Consider the following 22,048-nt stretch of genomic DNA (forward strand, 5'->3'; position numbering starts at 1 on the left):
CCTGGGCAGGAAGCTAATAAACTTCAAGTTGCTTTTCTATTGTTTTCCTAAAACAATTTGACTTCCTTTCTGATAGCCTCAAATTCCTTCAATAAAAATAGAGTAGCTGGGAGCCAGAGGAAGAGCTGAACTTGAGCCAAGTTGTGCTTACAATGCCGCCTGCGTAAGATCACATTTTTATCCTGATCCACGAAGACTCTTTAAAAGAATAGCAGGCAGACAGCTGCCAGTGCATGTCAGGAACAGCTCGGGAGCTAGTCTCCCACAGCATCGGTCCTCCAGGCTTGAGGGAATCTCCAGCCAGTGAGCCAGTGTCAGACCAGAGCAGGAGGCTGAGCTCCTGGGAGCTGACTGGGGTTTGCTTACCCTGTCCAAAGTGTCCTCCCTCAGACACGGATCTCTTCTGGGAGCTGAACACTGACAGAGAGGTGGGCTCCAGCAAGACCAAGGGGCTGTGCTAAAGCTCACCCTTCAGTCAACTTCACCTGCTCCTCCCTCTACCTGTGCAGGCTCAGCAAAAAGAGGTAAAGGTCTGTTCTTTCTTTTCTTCTCACTTTGGGAAACATATATATCTATACACACATATATTTTTGTAAAGCAGCAATTCACCTAGCTGGAAGTTTACAGGACAAGATGCATGTCTGGTGGCTAGGTAGATGAGGACTCCTTGCTGGAAAATTACTTGCTGATCCTTTGAACAAATCCTTTACGCTCTCCATGGTTTGGTTCCTCCACCTGTAAAGCAAGGAGAGTGTTTATAGGAGATGTAATTACATTATCATTTGCAAAGCACTTCTCAACTACTCAGACATGCTGCAGAGTTGAGAATTGGAAGCAGTAGCTGTGAGTGCCGTGCTTTATTTCCAGTAACATAAAGCTGACAACTAAGCATTTACTTTGGGATAGATGGCCATTTCTCCTTAGTGAGATTAAACCCTTTTCCAGGTTTTCTTGCTGAAAACTTTACTGGCAAATGAGATGGACACATAGTGACATTTCACGCCTTGTGACTTCTTGTTTCCTCTTCTCACTCTGTGCTGGTTTGGTACTCTGGGCTGGGAAGGGGAAAATGTCCATCTATAATGGAATAATTTGGGATTTTTTACTAAATAAGGAACTGTGACTATAAAACTGTTCCCTCTCATTCAGGGGCCCATTGTTACACGCTACTCCTGTTCTCTTGGGCCCGGCCTGCCCTTGGGAATTTGCCTCCTGCTGGAGGATGCCTTCAAGCTGTCTCCAGAGGTCTAATGTATAACAGAGAACTTCCCTCTCCCTCCTTCTCTTTCAATCATATCCATGCATGGGGATTTTAGATTAAATGTTTCACCAGGAAGGTAGCATCCATTGGTGATTTAGAGAAGGTACTAGAGGTGCCTGTCCAGCATGGGACAATATGAAGAATCAGAGTAAGCGCAGTGCTGTGGCCAGGCATCAGAGATGAAATACATATGAGAAGTTTTTATCTCAACCTCTGCTGGGTGATGTTTTTTTCTGAAATTTCCCAATGCAATCTGACATCCTCCCCAAGCACAAAGTCCTCAGTAATGGCAGGAAAGGACAAGAAATTTTCCCTTCAGATAGTCTCTTGAAGTTCTCAAATCTCAGGAGATCATGTACCCATATTTGAAACAGCCTTCCAGCAAAGCCAGATGCTCCAAGAACATCTGTTTTATGTGAAGGTCTTTCATATGTGAGCTCTCATTTATACTACTGCATATTTGCAGACCTTCTCTATGCATTGTGTTGGCTTGCTCTTTTTATTGTTTTAAATCCCTGACACAGAATGAATCCTCCATTAAATATCCATGTGATCAATGCCGAAAAACTCATCACACAAACACTATTCAGGATTTGCCTAGCTTCTCTGTGAAAGAGAGCAGCTATGATAAGGCAATAAGGCAAGTACAGGAAATAGACTGAAAAAGGGACCTCTTGGCTTATCAGGTTCAATCCCTTTGAATAACAGGCAAGTACAAAACAAATGGCCATTTCTAAACTTACTAAGCTCTGTCCTAAATCTCATTAGGTTTCCGCCCTCACTGGTGCTACTAGAATGCTGTTCCAGCACCTCCTTCCCTGCTCTGTTGCTTAGAAACCTCCTGATTTCCAACCTAAATTCATTCATGGCCAATTTATATCTATTTGTTCTTATGCCACATTGTCCTTTAGCTTATGTAGCTCTCCTCTCCCCCTAGCACTTACTTTCCCAACCCCCAATTCCTAAAAGTATTTATAGGCAGCAAATCTCTCCTCTCTTAACCTTTGTTCTGCCAGACTAAGTAACTAAGCTCCCTTATAGTATTCACCCTGCAGGCACATCACACCGTGTTTTAATTACTTTGGGTAGCTGCACTAGCATGAAGTTCAGTGCAAAATAATTAACACAGAAAAGCTCAAACTGGTACCGCATCTATTTTCAAAGCAGCTCAAATATCTCTCTGCAGTCACTTCTGTGACTGATAAGTAAACATACTTGGCCGAGAGACACCCTCCGTCCCTGTGATCACCCCGTTGCCTTTCTTTGCACCTGTTCCAGGCTGAATATCTTTCTTGAATGTGGGTAAGCAGCACTGCACACATATTCTGGTGGGGTCTCACATCCTCTTGGATGACATTAAGCTCACTCGCTGCAACTGGAAATACTGCTACGTCCTGAAAGCTCACTTGTCTTTTTCACCCCCACATAGCGTTGCTGGTTCTGCCTCCTTTGGTGACCTTCACCCAGGACTTTCCCCATCTCGGTCCTGCCAACTAGGAACTCCCAATTGCTGAGAGAGATGTTACTGTCTGAGCAACAAGTTCCTAGTGTGTGACTTTGCACTTTCCCATTTAACCTCACCTCGATCACTCCAGTCACAAAGAGCCTTCAGCTCTCCTATTGTTGGAATCCACCTCTGTGCTGATGATACCTCCCAGCTTTGTTCCATCAGCAGATTTCATTAGCCTTTCTATTTTCAGTACCAAGGTAATTAACACAAATATTAAAAAAGATCAATCGTAAGAGCAATCTTTGAGCAGCCTCACAGATTAACTTCCCTTCAACCGATTTGGGAACTGGTATCTCAGTTTTGTCAGCCTCTTACCCACTTGAGGATTTCTCTAATGGTCCCCGCCTTCTTCAGCTGAATCTTCTCCAGTAATTTGCTTCTTCTGGGACACCGTATCATATGCCTTACTGAAGTCCAGGAAGATAAGGTCCACTATGTTTCTTTTACCTAGAGGGTCAGGAATCTTACCCCAAGAAAGCTGTTTATCTTTGATCAAAAGATGGTACATGTCCTATTTTTCCCTTACCTCCTGGCTTATTTCTCCTTTCCTTCAAAATTCGTTCCACAGCATCATAAACTGCTGAGATCTGCAAGCTGCACATGGCAAGCTGTCAGCTGTTCTCCTCATTCCCACTGTCTGGGGGAGCATTCTCTTCCACTTGCTCTCCTCACTCAAGCCATACAAGTTTTGCATAGCAGTCTCTTGGGGAGGGGAGGAAAAATCCTTCTTCCCAGCTTATCAGTGGGCAAAACAGCTATTTCCCTAGCTGTGGAGCTGGAGAAGCTGCCATGACACCTCTGTTTTCCCTTGAAGAGGGTGCAATGGAGAAGAGAAGGGATGACACATTGAGGCTGAGGTATCTGTACAACATCTCTACTCACCTTTGCCTCCCTGACTGCCTTCACCCATTTCCTTTCTGTGCATCAAAATTCAAATAGTTACGACCACCACCAAAAAACAGAACTCGTAACAGTTACCTCAGGTACATGATGCATGCATTGGTCAGAAACCTTCTCCCCTCCCTCATTCATTCAACAGAACTAGACTGTGTCTTCTGGATTCAGAGATTAACTCTGTAGGAGAATGAGTATGCCACTCAGGAGCAACACTGGGATAGGAAATGCAAAGGAGCGAGCGGGGAGAATCAGACCTGATCGCCCTGAGTGTACAGCAAAGCATCAGCCATGCAGGGAGGGGTTTACATTTCAGACAGCTCACTCACAGGACCTGTCTCTATAGCACGTGAGAAACACTTGACAAGCCTTAGCTAGCCTATCCCAAAGCCATCTGTGAGCTAGATCTGTATTATTAACACCTTTTTTTGGATGCTTCTATGATGAAGTGCTTGACAATTTCACTGGCATAAAATCAACAGGACTTTACATAATAATGCTTTATGGAAATTACTCCAGAAAGACGAAAGAACACAGTGATATTTTCCCTACCATGAAATTCCATCACAGGTATACAACTGCCAGGCACCAGAGAGAGAAACAACTCCAGAAACATTCCCATTTTCTTTGACACCACAGAAGGCCTTTTAATAAAGTTAGAAATGAAGCAGGAAATGGCTATGGGAATCTACTGTGCACTCTATGTCCTGCACTAACCATCAGTGAAGATTCAGCCCTCTTGAAAAGGAGTTGCATTCTTAACTTCGGAGTGAGAATGTCCACATAGGACATGCCTCCAGAGGTAGCCTCTGCACAGCACTGTCCCTGCTTAGGCTGGCTTTCCATCTTGTGACTAAAGGGGATACTAAATTAGTGGGAGAACAAGGATTAGATTAGAAGAGTTGCTAGCCCTGTATTTTAGTCTCTGGACCGCTTTTGCTTCATAATCTATACCAGATGCTGCATAGGGACCACTGGGCAATTATGTTCTGGATGGGTGAAATCTAGACCAGGAAGGATTGCTGGAGGGACACCCGCCAAAGCTTGTGCGCAGCAAGCCAGTTCTCAGGGTAGCAGAGTCTTCTGTGCAAATCTCACTCTCCTGACACTGGTTCTTTGACACCAGCCTTTATCAAAGCCAGAAGGCATCTCTGATTCACCCTCCTCCCTGGGGCCTGATGTGCAGGAATCAGAGGCTCAACTTGACACATACATGGAATACAAGACCTTCAGACACTTGATGTGCCAAAACCATTTTTTAGAAAGGCCCAAATGCTCGTGCATCAGACTGTGTGTGTGCAGGAAGGTGATGGTGAGGGGGTGTGTCAAAAAACACCTCTCCCGACAGGCAGGTTATTCTCTATTTATCAGTAAGGGGGCCAGTAAAACCCTCCTGGGAAGCATCAGGTGCCCTTTAGGACAAGGCTGCAGCTGTGCTGGGCCCCTGGTCCAAGTCAGCAGAGCACGCCCTGTATTATTTGAAGAGGTGGAGGACCCTGCTCCACACAAACTCTGCTTTGCCAGATTAAGCTTGAACGAGTCAGAAAAAGATCCTTCGCTGATGTCTTGCATGGAAAAAGCTTCCCAGGGTCTGGCTGCTGTAACTGTGGGGCAACCCCATCTCTTTTCATTTAAGGAAGGCTTAGACCATGGCATGTTATCTGGGGGAGGAGGTGCGAGGAACAGCAGTAGCAGCAACTGGAAGGGACGGCGCGAAGCCCCCAGTGCGTGCATCCTGTCGGCATGGGGAGGGTGGCACGGGGAGAGGCTGAGAATGGAGAGGGAGGAATGAGAACCATGGTCTTTAAAGGAAAAACAACAGGAAACTAGGTTTGAAAATAGAAAGATTATGCTGGAGGGGGTGGGAGAGACAAGAAAAGTAGGTGAAGAAAGAAGAGGGGAAAAGGCAGAGAGGCAGCGGGGAAGACAGAAAGTGACACAGAAAGGGGGTGGAGAAAAAGAGAGGAAGAGAGAGAGAACCATATTAAAGGAATAAAACCAAGCAAGTGAGAAGAACAAGGAGTCCAACTCAACTACAGAAAGGAAAAGTGCTAAAGCAAGGAAAGGAGACAGAAGACAAGATACTGGAAATCAGGTAAGTAACCATGAGGGGGAAATAACAGAACTGCAGAAGCATTGATGGCAGATCAAGCTGTTATACTCAAGGGGAAAATAGCATGAGGGGAGAGAAGGACTTGGTGAGGCAGGAAAAGAAGGATGGCCAAAAATAACTTAAGAAATTTACTTTTTCTTTCAATTTCTCTCCAAAACATTCCCACTAGTAACAAGATGGGCTTGGGACATTTTAAAAATTAAACTCTCTTTGCCACAGGCAGACACAGAAATTACGAGGAAGCCTCCCTGCAATGAGCATGGATGCTGATAGATTTCAATGTACAGGAAAGCAGGATAAGAGCCCCAAGTATCCTCAGACAGTATAATGTGCAAATTGCAGTTTCTGCCCCATTTCAGCATGCTGTCAGGCTGCTCAGGGGAGGATGGTGAAGGGAGCTCTTACCTATGAGAGGCTCTCAGGGCATAAACACTTTATCAGGTGTCTGTGTGAGCCGCCTATATTCCAAAGCGCACAGGATGGTTTCAAAATATTGCAGTTTCTTTTCCTTGAGAGTATCGCGTCCTGGCTGGTCTGTGACATGGAGCCTGAGAACATAACTCAAATGTAGAGAAGTGCTTTGCTCGTATCTCCCAGTCACCCGGACTGCGCACGCCACGGGGGGAATGCCTTTCCTCTCCATCCCGACACTGCCCAGGGCAGCCTCAGCGAAGAGGCGCACAGACCTAAAGGGACAAACGCCCTCTCCCACTAGCAGCTGCTGCTTCTTTTTATTTGCCTTCCTAACTTTTCCCCCCTTTTTGTACTTGGAATAATTATTCAAGTACATTTTCATAATTTAATACTTCTAGCATTGCTACCGCATGTTTCAAAGAATAGCCCAGCTTGAAAACACAGTAGCCCTATACATCCACCTGGAAAGAAGCAATCACAATGAGTGTAAAGGTTGCCTGCTAATTGCCAACTCTGATCTGCAGTGATTCCTTTGATTTCCTAAAGGGTCATTTTACTGGCCATTTGTCATGTCTAATGAGCTTTGTGGCACTCTGATTTTAACAGCTCAGGCAAACTGAGGCAGTGCCTCTGTCCCTGAAGTACCGTAAAAACCATCAGAGGATCATGCAAGTAGCATTTCTGGACAAACCTCAGCTAAAAAAGTCACGGGTTGAATGAACCTTAATCATTGAACTCTTCCTCCATGCTAATAAACCTGTCAAAATACCTTGGTGAAGAAGTATGTGTGAGAGGTTTTCCCTACTGCTGCCTATGTGATCGTCTCTTTAAGGCTAAAGAACTTAATGCATGTAATATATGTGTGCATATGCATGTGCAGCTAGGAATGGGTTAAACTGTTATTCAGAAGCCTCACAGTATTCAGTATTTGCACCAGAAGCCAAAAAATTCTGCATTTGCTGGTCTTTTCAAAGCATACTCTGAGAAGAGCACAGATTTCTAACTTTTTCCCCCCCTTTCCTTGGGAGCAGAACAGTAGTTTAGGAGAATTCCTGAGGCTTCAGCGTTTAAAATACTCATCAGGCTCTGGTCGCTTGGGAACTATGTTAAGTATTCCTGCTACTATAACTATTTGGGGTTGTTGTTTTTTTTTTCCCCTCAACAGTATATATTATCACAATATTTTAGTATTATGGGCTTTCACATGAAAAATTTAAACCTTGCCAGAAAATACGGAACTTCATACCCTCGCCTCTCTTCTCTTTTTGACCTTCAGACAGATTTCACACATTCTACACGTTTGCCCTTGTTTTCTGACTTATCTCGCAGCATTGAAAATAGACGAGAAGGAGTGGGTAATTCAGCACTACACCATGTCATTAGGGAGCACATTTCAGAGCCTGCTCCACACCTCGGGTGCTGTTGTATGAGGCACGAGGACAGGCTTAAAATTAGAAATAGTTCCCAGGAGGCACCAGAGAAACTTCAATCTTTGGGCTCAGAATTCATGAAGAGGGTAAAAAAAATCAATTTTATGGCTATTGATAAGCAACAGAGAGATCTCTATGAACAATAGTCTAGCATGCCAGCTCTTTCCTGAAACAAAGAAATATTCCTGCCACACAGTAAGTAATGAGCATAGAGATGCATGCTTCTGAGTGTCTCTAATGTATCTTTAAAGAAGGGTCAGTGGTTTTTAATGTAAGAACTAAGGGGTTTACACTTACATTTCCGTCTTTCTTCATTATCTTTGTCATTACGGACATGCCTTGAGAATGGCTGAGAATTTCCATATGAAACTCCTCTCCCTTAGAAGCAGAAAAGCTGACAGGACAGATGCCTTGGTCAGGGCACAGGGTCGCTCGGGAAGTGAAGCAGTCCGGCAAGGGTGACTGCTGCAGAACTCCAGGGTCTTCAGCTGCATTTGGATGTCTGGTGAAGAAGGGAAGGAATAGTGGGATGGGAGAAAAACTGTCTCCAGTTTAAAATCAGATTAAGCTATCCAAGATAACTAGAGATAATTCTTGCTTCTTACTCCAATTTCCTCTGTCATGATGGGGCAAATTACTTAAGCCACGTTTCTTCACAAATGCCCCCTCAGTGGTGTCTCTCGTCCTCTGGATATCTGACTTCTAGATGTGGTCCAACCGGTGGAAGTGATAAACTCTCCCACTCCAGCATTAACCAGACAGAGCTCTGCTTTGAACATACATTATCTAGTACTTACTACACTGAAAAAAACCCCAGATTAGCAACATTGCCAAACAGCTTCCAAAATTAATGAACATTTTTTATTTTACTCTCTCACTGCCTTAGTTCCTCAGCTGTAAAATTGATCTAATACCATCTCCTCACCTCAGGTGGTAATGAAAATAAGTAAATTAATAATTGTGAAGCAATCAGATACTGTTGTGATGAAAGCCATAGGACAACCCATGAGGAAACTAATAATTCTGTCTTTAGAACTGGAGTTGAATAATGTACAGTAAATGAGGCACAGGCCACCCACTGAACAATGAGGAAAAAACAAAACATTGAATAGCTGCTGTTCAAGAAAGCCCCAGCCAGGCTGGCACAGAACCAGGCAGGCATCCTGTGCAAAGAATGAGGTGACAATGTGAGGATGTGGTTAAAGACTCATAGTTATGAGGCACAGGCACAAAGAGATTGAATTAAGATTACTGAGAACAGTAACTCTAGCATTTCCTAACTCCCTACTGCTGGGTTTTGCAAATTTAATATTAATTGTTTTTAAAGGGGAGGGGTGCATATATATATATGTACATACACTGAGTATATAAAATAATCCACTCACAAGCTGTAGCCAGACTTCACCCTGAATGAGAAATTAAATACTTGAGGCAAGGATACAGCAATGAGGCTGGAGTGTGAAGAGAATCCTACGGATTTTTGGAAAGAAGGAAGAAATGAGATTTGACAAGGTAGTACTTAGTGGGAAGTAGATAGTCACTGAAAATTTCCCCTTTCTAAAGCTGAAAGCATTAGCAATCTGGGTGCTGTAAGGAGTTAAGTGTTCAAAACTGCCAAAAAGCTGAGGCAAGGCTCCTCAGGGGGAGCTTGACTGTAGGAGGGCAATGGGGAAGTGATAGGCAGGGAGACACTGGGGGAGAGGAGGGAAGAAAGGATGGGAAAAGTCTGAATGAGAGCCCTCTCCTTCTCCTACTACCTCTCCAGTCTGGTTTATTTCAACACTATAACAAGTCGCATCTCATGCAGTCTATGAACCAGCCTAAAATCACATGGGCAGGTTTTTTTGCTGCTATATTGGGCCCAATGTGATGCCTGCCATCACTGCCACGTCTCCTTACACCAGCCTCCCCTACTGACTAAGCAGTGCTTACGATCAGCTTCTCTCAGCAGAGCTCAGGAACAGCTTTACTACAGCAGCCCCCAAATTTCTCAGCGTGTTTCTGTTTTCCAGAGCTCCCTCTGCCCTGTTTGGCTGTCCCCTCTCCTGCATACAGCACTACCCAATTTAGCATCGTCTGCAAATTCATATCAGTTAGCTTCTCCCTGCAAAGGTAAAGAAACTGGAAAGAGCACCAAGCTCTGTAATCCTGAACTGCATGCTCTTTATCCCGTTAGTTAAGGAGGAAGCTGAATAATATCCATTAGCCTCTTTGCAGCATTTACATCAGAGAGAGAATCAATGGGGGGTTTTTTTCCAGCAAAAAACACATGTGAGCCTTCATTTGGCTTATCCCAAGTCCAGTTTTGTCACATTTGTTCGGCTCCCTAAGGACCCACGTTTCTGTAAGGCAAAGAGAAAGAATCCCAAGAGAATTACAGGGTGCTCCCTGCATGCTGATATAAGCCTGGATACCACTATCATGTAACTATTTGATGCAGGCTTTTCAAACACAGTGGGACAAATTCATTCCTCAGCCTGACTCATCTCAGTTCAAGGTCTTTTCTGTTCTTGGTCTCCTGTATCTACATTAGGCAGAGCTTGGCCCTAATATTTGGATATATGAAAGCACAATTTGACCCTGGACAAGGTGAGGGGCAAAATAGCATTAGATGTCCTAGATAGACAAATAATAAAAATTCAGCTAACTGGAAGTCTGCAGCTTCCACCATCACTTCAGATGAAAATATTCTACATAATACTGTCATCTGTGTGTGTAACACATCCCTGATGTACACACTTGGAGGTGCTGAGTGATTTCCCTCTGTCTGTGTCTCTGTGTGCGTCAGGGTTACGTGTGTGTGTTCAGCAGGTGACAGGTCATTCAACTCCCTTATCTTCTCACCCACTCTCTTTTTTGTGAACTCTGAGATTTTCCACATTTGGAGAGGAGATGGAAAGCACACCTCATCAAGGAATAACAAGCTGTCTGCAACTGCAAGCAGGGCCAATGGTCTGGATACCAGTAAGACCCTTCCAGAAATTGCAGTGAACTTAGGAGGCGCAGAGAGATGAGAAACATTGGATATCTGTCTCCTAGGACAGGAGCTGTTAACACAGACCTCTGCCTCTCCCGTGACATTTGAGCACTGGAGTCAAAGTCACTCTCCCTGACACTGGTTCAGCACAGGACTTTGAACCCAAGAAACTAGAAAGGAAGCTATGCAAACATGTCAATTTTTTTTTTTTTTTAAAGCATAAAGAAGTACAAACCTATTTAGTCCAGATCTGTGCACAGATCAGAGTTACAAATTTGGCTAAAGAACTGGCCTATTTCAGGCAGCAACTTACCATAAGCATATGCATGCATATATGAAGCCAGAGGGATGGCACTCTGACAAAAATAGCTAATAAGTCATTGCTTGTCTATTGTATACGTATATGAAGGAGCCAATGTCAGTAAACAGTGAACAAAAAGATACCTGCTGAGGTGGGCTTTAGCATCAATCTATGTCACAAGGCTATGAAAAGCCTCTGGAATTCAAAGCACCACTCCCATGCTGGACAGTGCATTTCTAACTTTATTCGTCTTTTAATGTTGTAAGCCACGTGCGCCCACAATGCTTCCTGACCATGTCCTGGCAACAAAGGAGCACTGTATATGCACGTTGAAAAGGCTGCTTCTTCCTTTTGGGCACTGACCATGGCTGCAGGCTCTGCCAGCCACAAGATGTTTGTCTCTTAGAAAATAACAAAAGAAAAAAAAAAAAAAGAGAACCTCTGGTTCTGCCAGGTGTACCTGCTATAGAAGGGTAGCACAAGAGGGGTTTCTTTCCGGTCACCAAGACAGTATTGTCCCAGGGCACAGGAAAGAAGGGCTGCGGTCTGTAGAAGCAGATGTTCTTGTGCTGTAGCAGCAGCGTTGCGTCGCTATCACCAAGTCAACGAGGCAGTGCTGCATAGAAAAAAGGACACAAGTTTGCAAGTCACAACCCCTGAGTTCTGTCCCCAGACTGCCACTAACACAGTGACCTCGAACAAGCAGTTTGCCCTTTCTGTACCCCAGTGATCACCATCTGCAAGATAAAGATGACAGCATCTGCACTGCGTGGGATGCTGTGAGGCTGGACTACTGCTAACAGGGGGCTGGAGATCCTTCAGTAAAACATACAGCTGCATAGCAAAGCAGCGTTAACTAACCTCCAGTGCAGAGCTGAAAGTGTCCTTCCTAAGTGTCTACAGGTGTGAGTGTCCAGTTTTGCAGCGTGGGGACCACTCAGTTCTGACTGCAGCCTGACAGTTATCAATGCAGGGGAAAAGACCTCTGCCCTCATACCCCCACAGTAGCTCTCTCTTGTGCCACACGCTTGCCTGGACCTGCTATGAGATGACAAAGCCGGAGGAGGGAAGGCCACAAGCATTTCCTAGGCACTGACCATGCCACAGCTGGCCTGGATGCCCCACTGCACAGGGCTGTCAGTTCTCGTGTGCCCAGAACCTAAAGGAGACGGCTGCCTCCCCATTTGGGAGCTCAGAGGGGATGGACTTGCTGCACGGCTTCCACACGCAGCCCCGTGTCTAGTGTGTGAACCTCTTCACGACATCTTGGGTCCCAGCCTTCTAGTTTGTTGGGATGTCTCATTAACTATCAGATACACACATCTGTATCCAACTGAGCAAATCACACATACAGATTGGGCAAAAATACAATGGCTTTGCCTTCATTACTTTCCCCCTCCCTGGGAACCACGCTTCCCACACACAAAGAAGCCTTCCCCTGAGAGCCTCACCATGCGCCTGGGACCTGCCAAGGGGAAGAGGTGATCCCAGCGAGGGAGAGCCGAAACAGTGTCATAATCAGGCTCTACACTTTATTTTAGAAACATCCTGCAGAGATGGCAACCTCCTGTCACCTTTCTTGTGGGAAAAGTTAGCCTGAAGTGTCAAGCTCAGCTATTTATATCACCGCTGATAGTCTCGCCTGTCTTCTAAAGAGCAGAAAACTTTCTTCCTAACAATTCCAGGGGAAATAAACTCATATGAAGAAGAGGATTTTGCAGGAGCAGTCCTCCTGCCTCTTTGGTGTGAATTTCCTAGCTGTTCCCCAAAGCCCTGGCTGGTCCGTCCAGAGCAAGCATGCCGGCTGTAGCAAGCAGCAGCGATGCGAAATGCTTGCCTGTTGTTCAAAGTGTGCAGCATCATGAAAAGGATAGGCAAAACTGCTCCAAGAGTGACGGACGCTTCCCCTCCCACAGAAAAAGGCAGCACAAAAAAAGGATGGTGGAGAGCAGCCCATTGCTGGTGAGCCAACCTGGTGTGTTGGCAGGTGCCGTCCCCACTGGGGTATTTTTATCATGGAATTTGGCAGTCACAAGGCAGCCTGGAGCTGAGTGGACTCCACGCCTGGCCTGCGGTGTGATACGCTGTTTTCCCCAGCTTTAATAGCGTTCCAGGCGATAATTAAGCCGGGACAGTCACATCGCTGGGTTTGTGCCAGGCTGCGCTGGTCTTTGTCACATACGCGTTTCCTGGTGCCAATATCCCATGACTGCGCACAGCTCCTTTGTTGATCCAGCCGAAAGCACGGCCGGGCAGTGGCACAGCCCACAACTCTGCATGAATATGCATGACTCCGCTGTCAAGACAGCCTGCTATCAGGTGCTGAGACCCCGCAAAGATACCAAGAGGTGTTTTTCGCTGAGTCACGCCAGAATGAGATGAGATTTGTCCAACTGAGTCCAAACTAGGAATATAAAAGGCCATAGATGCTCACAGACTGAGGGGTCAAAGCATGCGGGGACAACAGTAGTCTGGGAATGAGTAAAGGGAACTATACGGAAAATTCCCAAGAATAGTAAAGCCTTGAGGAGAAAGGCTAGGTCAGAGGCAGTCCTGCTCAGCCAGGAAAAGCTGTCAGGAGGTGACAACAATCCTTCTTTGCTAGCTGGCAGCAGAGAGCTAGATGCTCTCTTCTGTTGCTCGAGAAGGCCCTTGGTCCAGCATTACAAAAATAGCTCACTAATAACTAAAAAAGGTCTAAGCCAATAACACTGCTCTAGGAGGGAAACTACTTCTCTTGGTTTCCAAAACCTGTTCTCCCGTGGACGCCTACCCCCTTGCAGCAGCCATCTCAGCTCTCTGTGGGGCTGTAGCAGGATGGTGAGAAGGGATTCGGCTCTTTGGGAAGCCCCTCCTTTAAACAGCCTGTGCCGGGGAGCAGCCAGCAGGAAGGGCAGAGGGAACGGCCCTATTATCTAGACTCACTGCTGCCAGCCTTGGATCATTCTGATTTACTTCCTCTTGGAAAATTTTGTGCATGTGTGAGGCAGGTAAATTACTGTTATTCTTGCATCTATTAACATCTTTTATTTCTGGACTCCTCTTGCACTTACGTTTGCTTTACTTTGTTTTCTGGAGGCATTGATTTTTACAATTTGTAAGTGTCTAGGTTTAGCAGCCTTCCCTAGGGAAAACAAGTCACAGTAAACCCCCAAACTACCTGCACATGGTAGAACTGATGGGAAGAGATGCTCAGTTTGTGATTGCATATGTTCACGGCAGGAAGGAAAGTTCAGCCTTGGCACAGCCAGGGAGAACTGTGTTCATTTTTACCCTAACAAGCAAGGGGAATCAAGAAAAGGCAGCTGTCAACTAAGAACAGCAGGAGCAACAGGGGCACCTGCAAACAACATAAACTCACCTGGAAAAATGAGGACACCCACCGTTGTTAGGGCTGACTTGGAAGGAATATTCCACACGTACAGATGTGCTACACTATATTGACCTTGGATGCACCCGTACATTGAACTGTTGGTAGCAGGTGGCCTTGTCTGCACTCTGGAGGGGGAAAAAAATATCAAAAACCCCGATTTCAGTGTGACTGTCTGTAAGTATTTCCCATCACTGATTTATCTGTCTGTACTTAATCCCCTGGTGCCCACAGAATGAAGCCATATGCTAATTTCTTCAGAATGCAGTAACTGCACCAAAGCCATTTCAGAAGACAAGACAGACCCGCAGATTCACCAGTGCAGACAAAGAGGAGTCAGAAGGACTGGCTGATTTTCTGTGTTACTGCTCCTCCGGTTCTGGGCTGGCAGCAGATGAAAGCTTCAGCACACTCTGAGCAGCCACCAGGATCTACATCAGCACGATTGCAGCATGCCTGCCAAAGCCGGGAAGAGCCAAAGCCCATCCTTTGCCTCCTGGTATGCCCCTTCTCCCTCCCCACACAGCTTCCAACTGGCGCTGGGGCAGCAAGTGATCGCCTCCCCGTCTCCTTACCTGGGCAATCCTCACCTTTCCGCAGGGCAGCCCTCAGCAGCATGAGTTTAAGGATTCGACTTTTGATCTTTGTCCCATCCATCCTTGCAGATGGACACCACACATAAACAAGCGATGGCATAAGTCATCGCGTGCGCTGCTACATTAAATTATATCACGTACACAACCAGAGGAGGGGATATTGTTCCCTCAACAAGCGTCCCTCTCTGTTCTCCAGCTTTTGCTCACAGGAAATCTACACAATATTGCTGCAGTAAATTCTCAGCTTCTAACAGTGTCTACTCTTCACAGATGTTCTTTGTACAGTAAAAATAATTGGCTCTTAAAGACAAGGCAAGGGACAATAAAGAAGGAGAGTTAACACTTTTGGTCCCTACGGCTTTGGGATTTACCTTGTCTAGTGCTTTTAATATTTCATTACGATGATTATTAAGTTTTTCATTTATTTATTAAAAGGATGCTTTAAAAAAGAGTGACTGTGCAAGAACATTATCTCCAAGGTAATACTGCACACTTTATAGCACCTAGCCCTTAACTCATGCACAAGGGAGAGCTTTGCAGTGCCCTGGGAAGGTAAGCACGGTGAGCACAACTGGATCAAATGATTGCTCAGGGACTCTCACAGAGCCCCACAAAAGATGGATTAAGCCCATCGTTCTCTTTTTATCCAGGGCGTTAAATGACTTGGCCAGAAACAGTCTGTCAGAGTCAGAAACAAAATTGAAGCAGGCTTTCCTACATCCTCACGTTGCAATCTTACTACCAGCCCACCAAACCTTTCCTCTCATCAGACCACCTACCAAACAGCAGTTCCCAGGAGCTGATGGTCCTTGGGAGGCATTTCAAAGGAGGATTTTTTCTTTGCCTGTGTCATTTGAACGGCGAATTTTGTCTCAGAGCTTAGGAAAAGAGGAGGGAGCAAGATCCACCATTTAGATTTTGCAGCAGTTCCCTCTCAGAGAGGCAAGACAGGGTGGCAGCAGATTAGGTTTACAGGACTGGCACAGATCACCAAAGTCTTTACACTCCCCAAAACATTTGCAGCTTGTAAATGAAACGCAACTGGCAACACTGCAAAACCAAAGCAAAACCTATGGGTAAGGGGCAGGTGGGCAACAGGAAGGTTTTCTCTGCATTTCTTTCAGTGGTGGCATCAAGCTCGGGAATGAAGCCCAGAGCTGCAAGCACTTCATGTTCCAGGTGCAGGTATTACACAAAGGCGACATATGAAAGTGCCAAGGCACTGCTCAGTCCAAGCTGTAGACTCCAGTCTTATCTCCCAGGGGATCAGCCCATTAAGGATTCCCCAGAGCGCAGTTTGCAAACAAATGAATACTGCTTTAACTACACAGTCCACAGAGGATGCAATATGCAGACCACAGTGAAAGGACTTTCTGAACCAAGAAACAATCTGGCTCGCCCTCAAAGTTTTGGCAGCCCATTTAACAGGTTGTATTGGATTATGCAAAAAAGATCACTTTTTGTTTCAGTAGCTGAATAAAAAAAAAAAAACCCAACACATTGTTTTCAGTGGATGTGAAACAGTTTTCAGCAAACCAGACCTCATTCATTTCAGGTCAAATTAAAACATTTCCCTTGACACAAAACAAATCATTTCACTCCATGTATTCCCAGCTGGGCATTTCATAACCCTCCTTAGAACCACTCTCTTCTATTTTCTCCCACAGAGGCTGTGTCCAATTCTCCCTTCAAGACTTCTCACCCCTCCTGGTGAGCAGAAATGGGAGACTGGAGTTTCCTGGGCGAGTTCCTCGAGGAGGTCCACAAACACTCCACAGTGGTGGGGAAAGTCTGGCTAACCGTACTCTTCATCTTCCGGATGCTGGTGCTGGGTACAGCAGCTGAGTCCTCCTGGGGGGATGAGCAGTCTGACTTCATGTGCGACACCCAGCAGCCTGGCTGCGAGAACGTCTGCTACGACAAGGCTTTCCCTATCTCCCATGTCCGGTTTTGGGTCCTCCAGATCATCTTTGTCTCCACCCCATCTCTGGTTTATATGGGCCACGCGATGCACACGGTGCGCATGGAGGAGAAGAGGAAGATGAAGGAGGCAGAAATAGAGGCTCAGGAGATGAAAAATAACGGTGACACATACTACCAGCAGAAGTGCCCCGCGGCAGAGAAGGCTGAGCTGTCTTGCTGGGATGAATCAGGAGGCAAAATCATACTCAGGGGCAGTCTGCTGAACACCTACGTCTACAGCATTTTGATTCGCACTGCCATGGAAGTGGCCTTCATTGTGGGACAGTACATCTTGTACGGGATCTTCCTGGAGACCCTATATATCTGCCAGCGGGCACCTTGCCCCCATCCCGTCAACTGTTACGTTTCCCGTCCCACAGAGAAGAACGTGTTCATCGTCTTCATGCTGGCTGTGGCAGTGCTCTCTCTATTCCTCAGTCTGGCTGAGCTGTACCACTTGGGCTGGAAGAAAGCCAAAGAGAGGTGCTCCCGGTCTTACAAACCCAGCCCCAGCACAGCCCCCGGCAGATTGGAGTCCGCCCCACAAGTGGAAAGGGCCCAGATGTACACTCCTCCACCAGATTTTAACCAGTGCTTGTCAAGTCCCAACGGGAAGTTCATTAGCCCCTTCAGCAACAAGATGGCCTCCCAGCAGAACACTGCCAACTTTGCCACTGAGAGGGTCCATGGCCAGGAGGATGCTGCTGGTGAAGGGCCCTTCATTAAGTCCAGCTACACGGAGAGTCCCGAGGTGGCCAACGAATGTGCAGCACCCGCCTTCCCCGAGAACTACTTCAACGAGAAACGCCGGTTCAGCAAGACCAGCCGTGCCAGCAGCAAGGCGAGGTCGGATGATTTGTCTGTGTGACCTGTCTCCAGGAGGGATGAGGAGAAGAAGCAGTCTCAGCGCTTAGTAAAACTTCTGCAAAGTGGAGTCCAGACTCTTACCACTAACCTCTCTCTGTTTTAACACCTTCTTGTTTCTTTACAGTGAACATCATTGTTACATTGCAGAAAGCACCTCTCACAGCTTAAGGCAGGGGTAGCCACTGGGAGACATGCACTGAAGAGGGGCACCAATCTCGAGATGTGAAGCTCTTGGCCATATTTTCATCATGGGACCTACAGGGATTGGAGACTCGCCATCCTTAGCCTGGTAGAGCACGGGCCAGCAGATTCCTGAGGCTGCCCAGCAGATATCCACTGTGACACTGTATTCAACAGACTCACTGGACCTCAACCCCCTTGCATCTTATTTGGTGTCTATTCAACATTTGCTGCATCAGCTTGGCAATTATACTGAGCTGAAGCTTCTCTCACCTGCAGGGAGTAGAAACTCACCAGTAGGCTTTCTGAAAGAAAGACTTTCTCGTCTGCTTTGTTCTCATTCTTTCTAACCTTCCCTTTCTCTACCTGAACCCAGATATTTTATACCAGTTTACCTATACGAAAAACCCTACTTGAATTTTTTGACACTGTGTATATAACTCTTCCCCATAGATAAGGATGTCTGTGGTCCCCCATGCACAGCTGCCTCATGTCAAACGTTGGAATCCCTTCCTCATTCCTAAGTCAGTGCACCAGACTGGCCCTGGGGCCCGGGGATATCACTTAGATGACCAGTTGATGAAGACTAGGGAATTTTCCCAAGATAATTACATCATCAGTTCTAAGAAGACATCCGTTAACAGAAATAGAGACTCTCCTGTGAGGACAAATATCCTACCAGTAAAAAAGGAGGAATTACCATCTGGAATCAAAGTGATTTTTCCCCTTTTCAAACTCATCTTTCAAGCAACATGAATGCTGCTGAAAGGATGCTGCCAGCTGCCAACTTGAGAGAAAAAGCATCCTCTGTTTATCTGCAGAAGAGGTACGGCCTGTGTCTTTTCTCACTAACCTACCAAAACACTTCAGCATCTTTTGCAAGGAGTCCTCTCCAGGTCCTGCACATCATTCAGCTCTTGGCTGCTCTCTCAAGACTGCCAGCCAGTGCAAGCCAAGATATTTGCCCTCACAGCAAGCCCCTGTTCTGCCATCAGGTCATCTTCATCTCCACTCCATCCCTAATGCATATGGCATAAGAAACCACCCATGGACCCGCTCTTTCCACCACTGTAGCCTCTCAGAGCAGCCATTGAGGCCCAACACTGCACAATGAGTCTGGTGGGCGAGGTCTGTAGACAGCTCCCACTCCAGATGCATTCTCTCACTGCAGAGCTGACATGCCTCTTTTAAAGAGAATTGCTAAACAGAGCTAAGCAGCTCCTTGTTGTTTACCCTGCACTACCCTTTCAGACACAGGCCACAGCTTCCCAACGTTGGACTGCGTGAAGGAATGGCCTGGGACCAGCTTATGAGGGGACTGAGCCATTCCCTCTCTTAGGGGCCGCTGAAAGGGACTGTGAATCCTTGCTCCCGATACATAGTTAGCTTTGGTACAGTTCCTTGTACATATACATACATACATACTTACACACAGAGGGGGGGGAAACCATTTTTTTGTTTGTAAGGTGTTTTACATATGTGTATTTTTTAATCCTGAAAAGACCTGCGTGCTCTCCTTAACATGAGATTTTAGTCAACCATGCCTAGGTTTCTCCTAATAAAGTTCTAACTCCATCTCTCCTTGTTGACGTTTCTCCTCTCACATGGCTGAGAATGAGCTGCTAGCATCGATCAAGCTGCCTGCCAGCCTCTGCTCCTCAGGGATCACAAAAATTCCCATCGCCCAGAGTGGCAGGGATGAGGGGAGGGCTCGGCCAGGGGGATAAATAATAAACATTGGGACATGATTGATTGACTGGCTAACAGAAACCCCCTCCAGCTCCCCTGTCTGCCTCTGCATTACCAAGGAAGACTGGGAAGAGCTGGCCAGAGAGCAGAGCTTCCATCCTCTTGTGATGGAAATGCTCCCTCCTTGCATCGCCTAGCACACCTCTGCACCCGGAGAGGCCACCTGCGATGCGAGGCCAACTCAGCAGGAAAAGGGTAGCAAAACCTGTCCCCTGAGCATCCGATTGCTCGTCCATGCAGTAACAGAGCACTGAAAGGCTTTTTAAGAGACAAGGTCTTGCAAGACATTTGAGAATCCACTGCTAACCATCTCTGCAAAGAGTTCCCCTGGGTACTCAGCTCTCTTTCTTAAGATGTAGTTGTCCAGCCCAAAGAATAACTTTTCTTCCCCCAGCTGATGCCTCTCCTCTGAATTTCATCCCTTGCTCCCACTTTCTGACTTTCACAGGCTCCCTCCTTCTGACCTTGGATCCCCCTGTCCACCCAAAGGAAGTGCCCTTCTGTCCTCTCTGCACAGAATCTCCTATTCCATGGGACTCCGCAGGCTGGGAAGCTGGAGACCTGTAGAGTACTATGTCCCAACAAGAAGCCTGAAAGGGGTCATAAAGAACGAAACCTGAATTTGATGAGGACACAGAGACAAGGATCTTTAACTGTGTTAGAAACTGCAGGGACCACTTAAGATCAAAGAAGCCTTGGTTTAGCGTTTGTCAGCCCAGAGAGGAGGATGCCACCTGAGCACCCACAGCCAGACAATGCAGCAAGGAGGCAGGGTTAGTCCTAGCAGGCCTGGGGTTTTTAACTGGCGTGCGCACAGCCCTGAGCATGCCCGTCCCTTAGGGTGCCACCTTGCTGGGAGAGATACCCAATGAGTAAGTCAGGAGTTTATTAAAGTATATTCACAGCATATCACTCCCCTTGGAAAACTCGGCAATTGAGCGACATTGCTGCTTCACAGGGCCATTCAAGGACTAATGCAGGCCTTGTTTAATAAACTATTCTTGGTTTATAATAAGCAATAGCCCAAACTTTTAAAAGCCCTGTGTTACAGGCTCTCAGAAGGGCAGCGTCTCTGCTGGAGAGCAAGATATAGCTGAAAAATTAGGATAAGGATCTCCTCTGTGCCATTTCAGACCTCTACGATCCAAGCGTGTTCAGAGGTGGGGTTTTGGTGATCTTTGAGACCACAGGAGTACAACCATCCCAGCTCTCCGTCTCCCAGACTAGAGAATACACGCATCAAAGCGGATAATCTCCCTCTGCGACTCAGTTCTTAATGCCTCCCCAGTTCTGTCTTCCAGGTATAACAAGTGGGGAATATTTGATGGATAGATGTTTGCCCTGGCTGACAGACTATAAACCTGCTATTGTTGGAATCCACCGTCAAGGCCAGCCAGGCTATCACACCACGATAGGAGCACATTTACTTCAGCCAGCGAGCAGAGAGGCTGGCCTGTCATATCAGACAGATTTTGTATTTATTGCTTTGTAGCAGATGAATGGATGGACAATCTTATAGTTGTGACCTAAATCAACATTGTATATTAAATTCAGCCCTTGGATAGGCACTCGGTCTTTAAATGACAGCATTAAAAGGCAATGCTCTGAGGGAGGAAAAAGAAAGTTTGAGAGCTTTTCATTCTGCACTTAACCCTCTTTTCTGCAGAGTCCTACCTGCTGGGGTCTACTCAGCCTCTCAAAACTGTGAATTCTCCAGCGAGAGCTGGAACTGACAATTAACAGAAATACCATCCCCAGTCATCTCCTTCGTCAGCACACCTCAAACCATTTCAGCATCACCTCCTCTAACCGGTGTCTGAAGGAGCCCGAAGTCAGTTCTGATCTACAGCCTTGTGCTGATCAGCTGCCGAGCCTAAGATAGGAGAACAGGGAAACGTGTGTTTCACCAAGCTCTTAAAACAGAAATACTTAATTCTATAAAAGGAAAAGCTATATATAAAAATACATAGAATGCCAAAACTAACAAAGTAATGAATTGAGACAAGGTCATGCCTGTAGTCTCTCTCCAAACAGCACAGTGGGACAGTTGAGTGGGTCGAGAGACAAATGAGGGAGAAATTGAGAGAAATAAATACTTAAAAGTTATGGCTGATCTAGAGCACATGGGTAGAGCAAGTTGTTTCCTCTTTCAGAATATGCGAGAAAGGCAATACTTAAGCAAAGTCAAAGCTGATAATGTTTAAGACTTAAAAGGGAATGGGTAAAAAGGTGCCGGACTACACAATCTCCCCCCAAACACTCTTCCACAAAATATCACTGAGGCCAAGGAATTAGGAAGATCCAAAAAGCAAAGAATAAAAGCGCTGCATGTTCATAGGAACGAGAACATGCTTGACTGGACGGCAAACGGCCAAAGTAAGAAGAATGCAGAAATTCACAATTCAAAAAGTCACCGTAGCATAG

General features: G+C 46.2%; 2 protein-coding genes across 6 annotated transcripts in view; one reads left to right on the plus strand and one right to left on the minus strand.

Annotated features, from left to right (window-relative positions):
* Window positions 1-6,206, minus strand: part of GJA8 (gap junction protein alpha 8) — a 53,234-nt gene extending 47,028 nt beyond the window's left edge. For both annotated transcript variants that reach the window (XM_059817307.1, XM_059817315.1), the window contains exons 1-2: window positions 6,184-6,206; window positions 610-735 (exon numbers count right to left, since the gene is read on the minus strand). The gene's annotated coding sequence lies outside the window, so the exon portion shown is untranslated. The remainder of the gene's footprint in view (window positions 1-609; window positions 736-6,183) is intronic.
* GJA5 (gap junction protein alpha 5) lies at window positions 226-19,450 on the plus strand. 4 transcript variants are annotated; one of them, XM_059817358.1, is made up of 3 exons: window positions 5,296-5,760; window positions 14,505-14,769; window positions 16,534-19,450. In XM_059817358.1, the coding sequence occupies exon 3, from the start codon at window positions 16,587-16,589 to the stop codon at window positions 17,694-17,696; it is 1,110 nt and encodes a 369-aa protein (XP_059673341.1). In that variant the 5' UTR covers window positions 5,296-5,760; window positions 14,505-14,769; window positions 16,534-16,586; the 3' UTR covers window positions 17,697-19,450. The 4 variants fall into 4 exon arrangements, with proteins under 4 accessions (XP_009805099.2, XP_059673341.1, XP_059673333.1 ...); XM_009806797.2 differs by lacking the exons at window positions 5,296-5,760; window positions 14,505-14,769 and adding an exon at window positions 226-524; XM_059817350.1 differs by lacking the exon at window positions 14,505-14,769.
* The last annotated feature ends 2,598 nt before the right edge of the window (window positions 19,451-22,048 follow it).

This window comes from Gavia stellata, chromosome 1 (genome assembly GCF_030936135.1).
Source record: "Gavia stellata isolate bGavSte3 chromosome 1, bGavSte3.hap2, whole genome shotgun sequence".
In the NCBI taxonomy this organism is placed as follows: Eukaryota; Metazoa; Chordata; class Aves; order Gaviiformes; family Gaviidae; genus Gavia; species Gavia stellata.

What these genes read in the sequence shown, in the direction of transcription:
- GJA5 (XM_009806797.2), top strand. Translation starts at nt 16,587, where the DNA reads ATGGGAGACTGGAGTTTCCTGGGCGAGTTCCTCGAGGAGGTCCACAAA.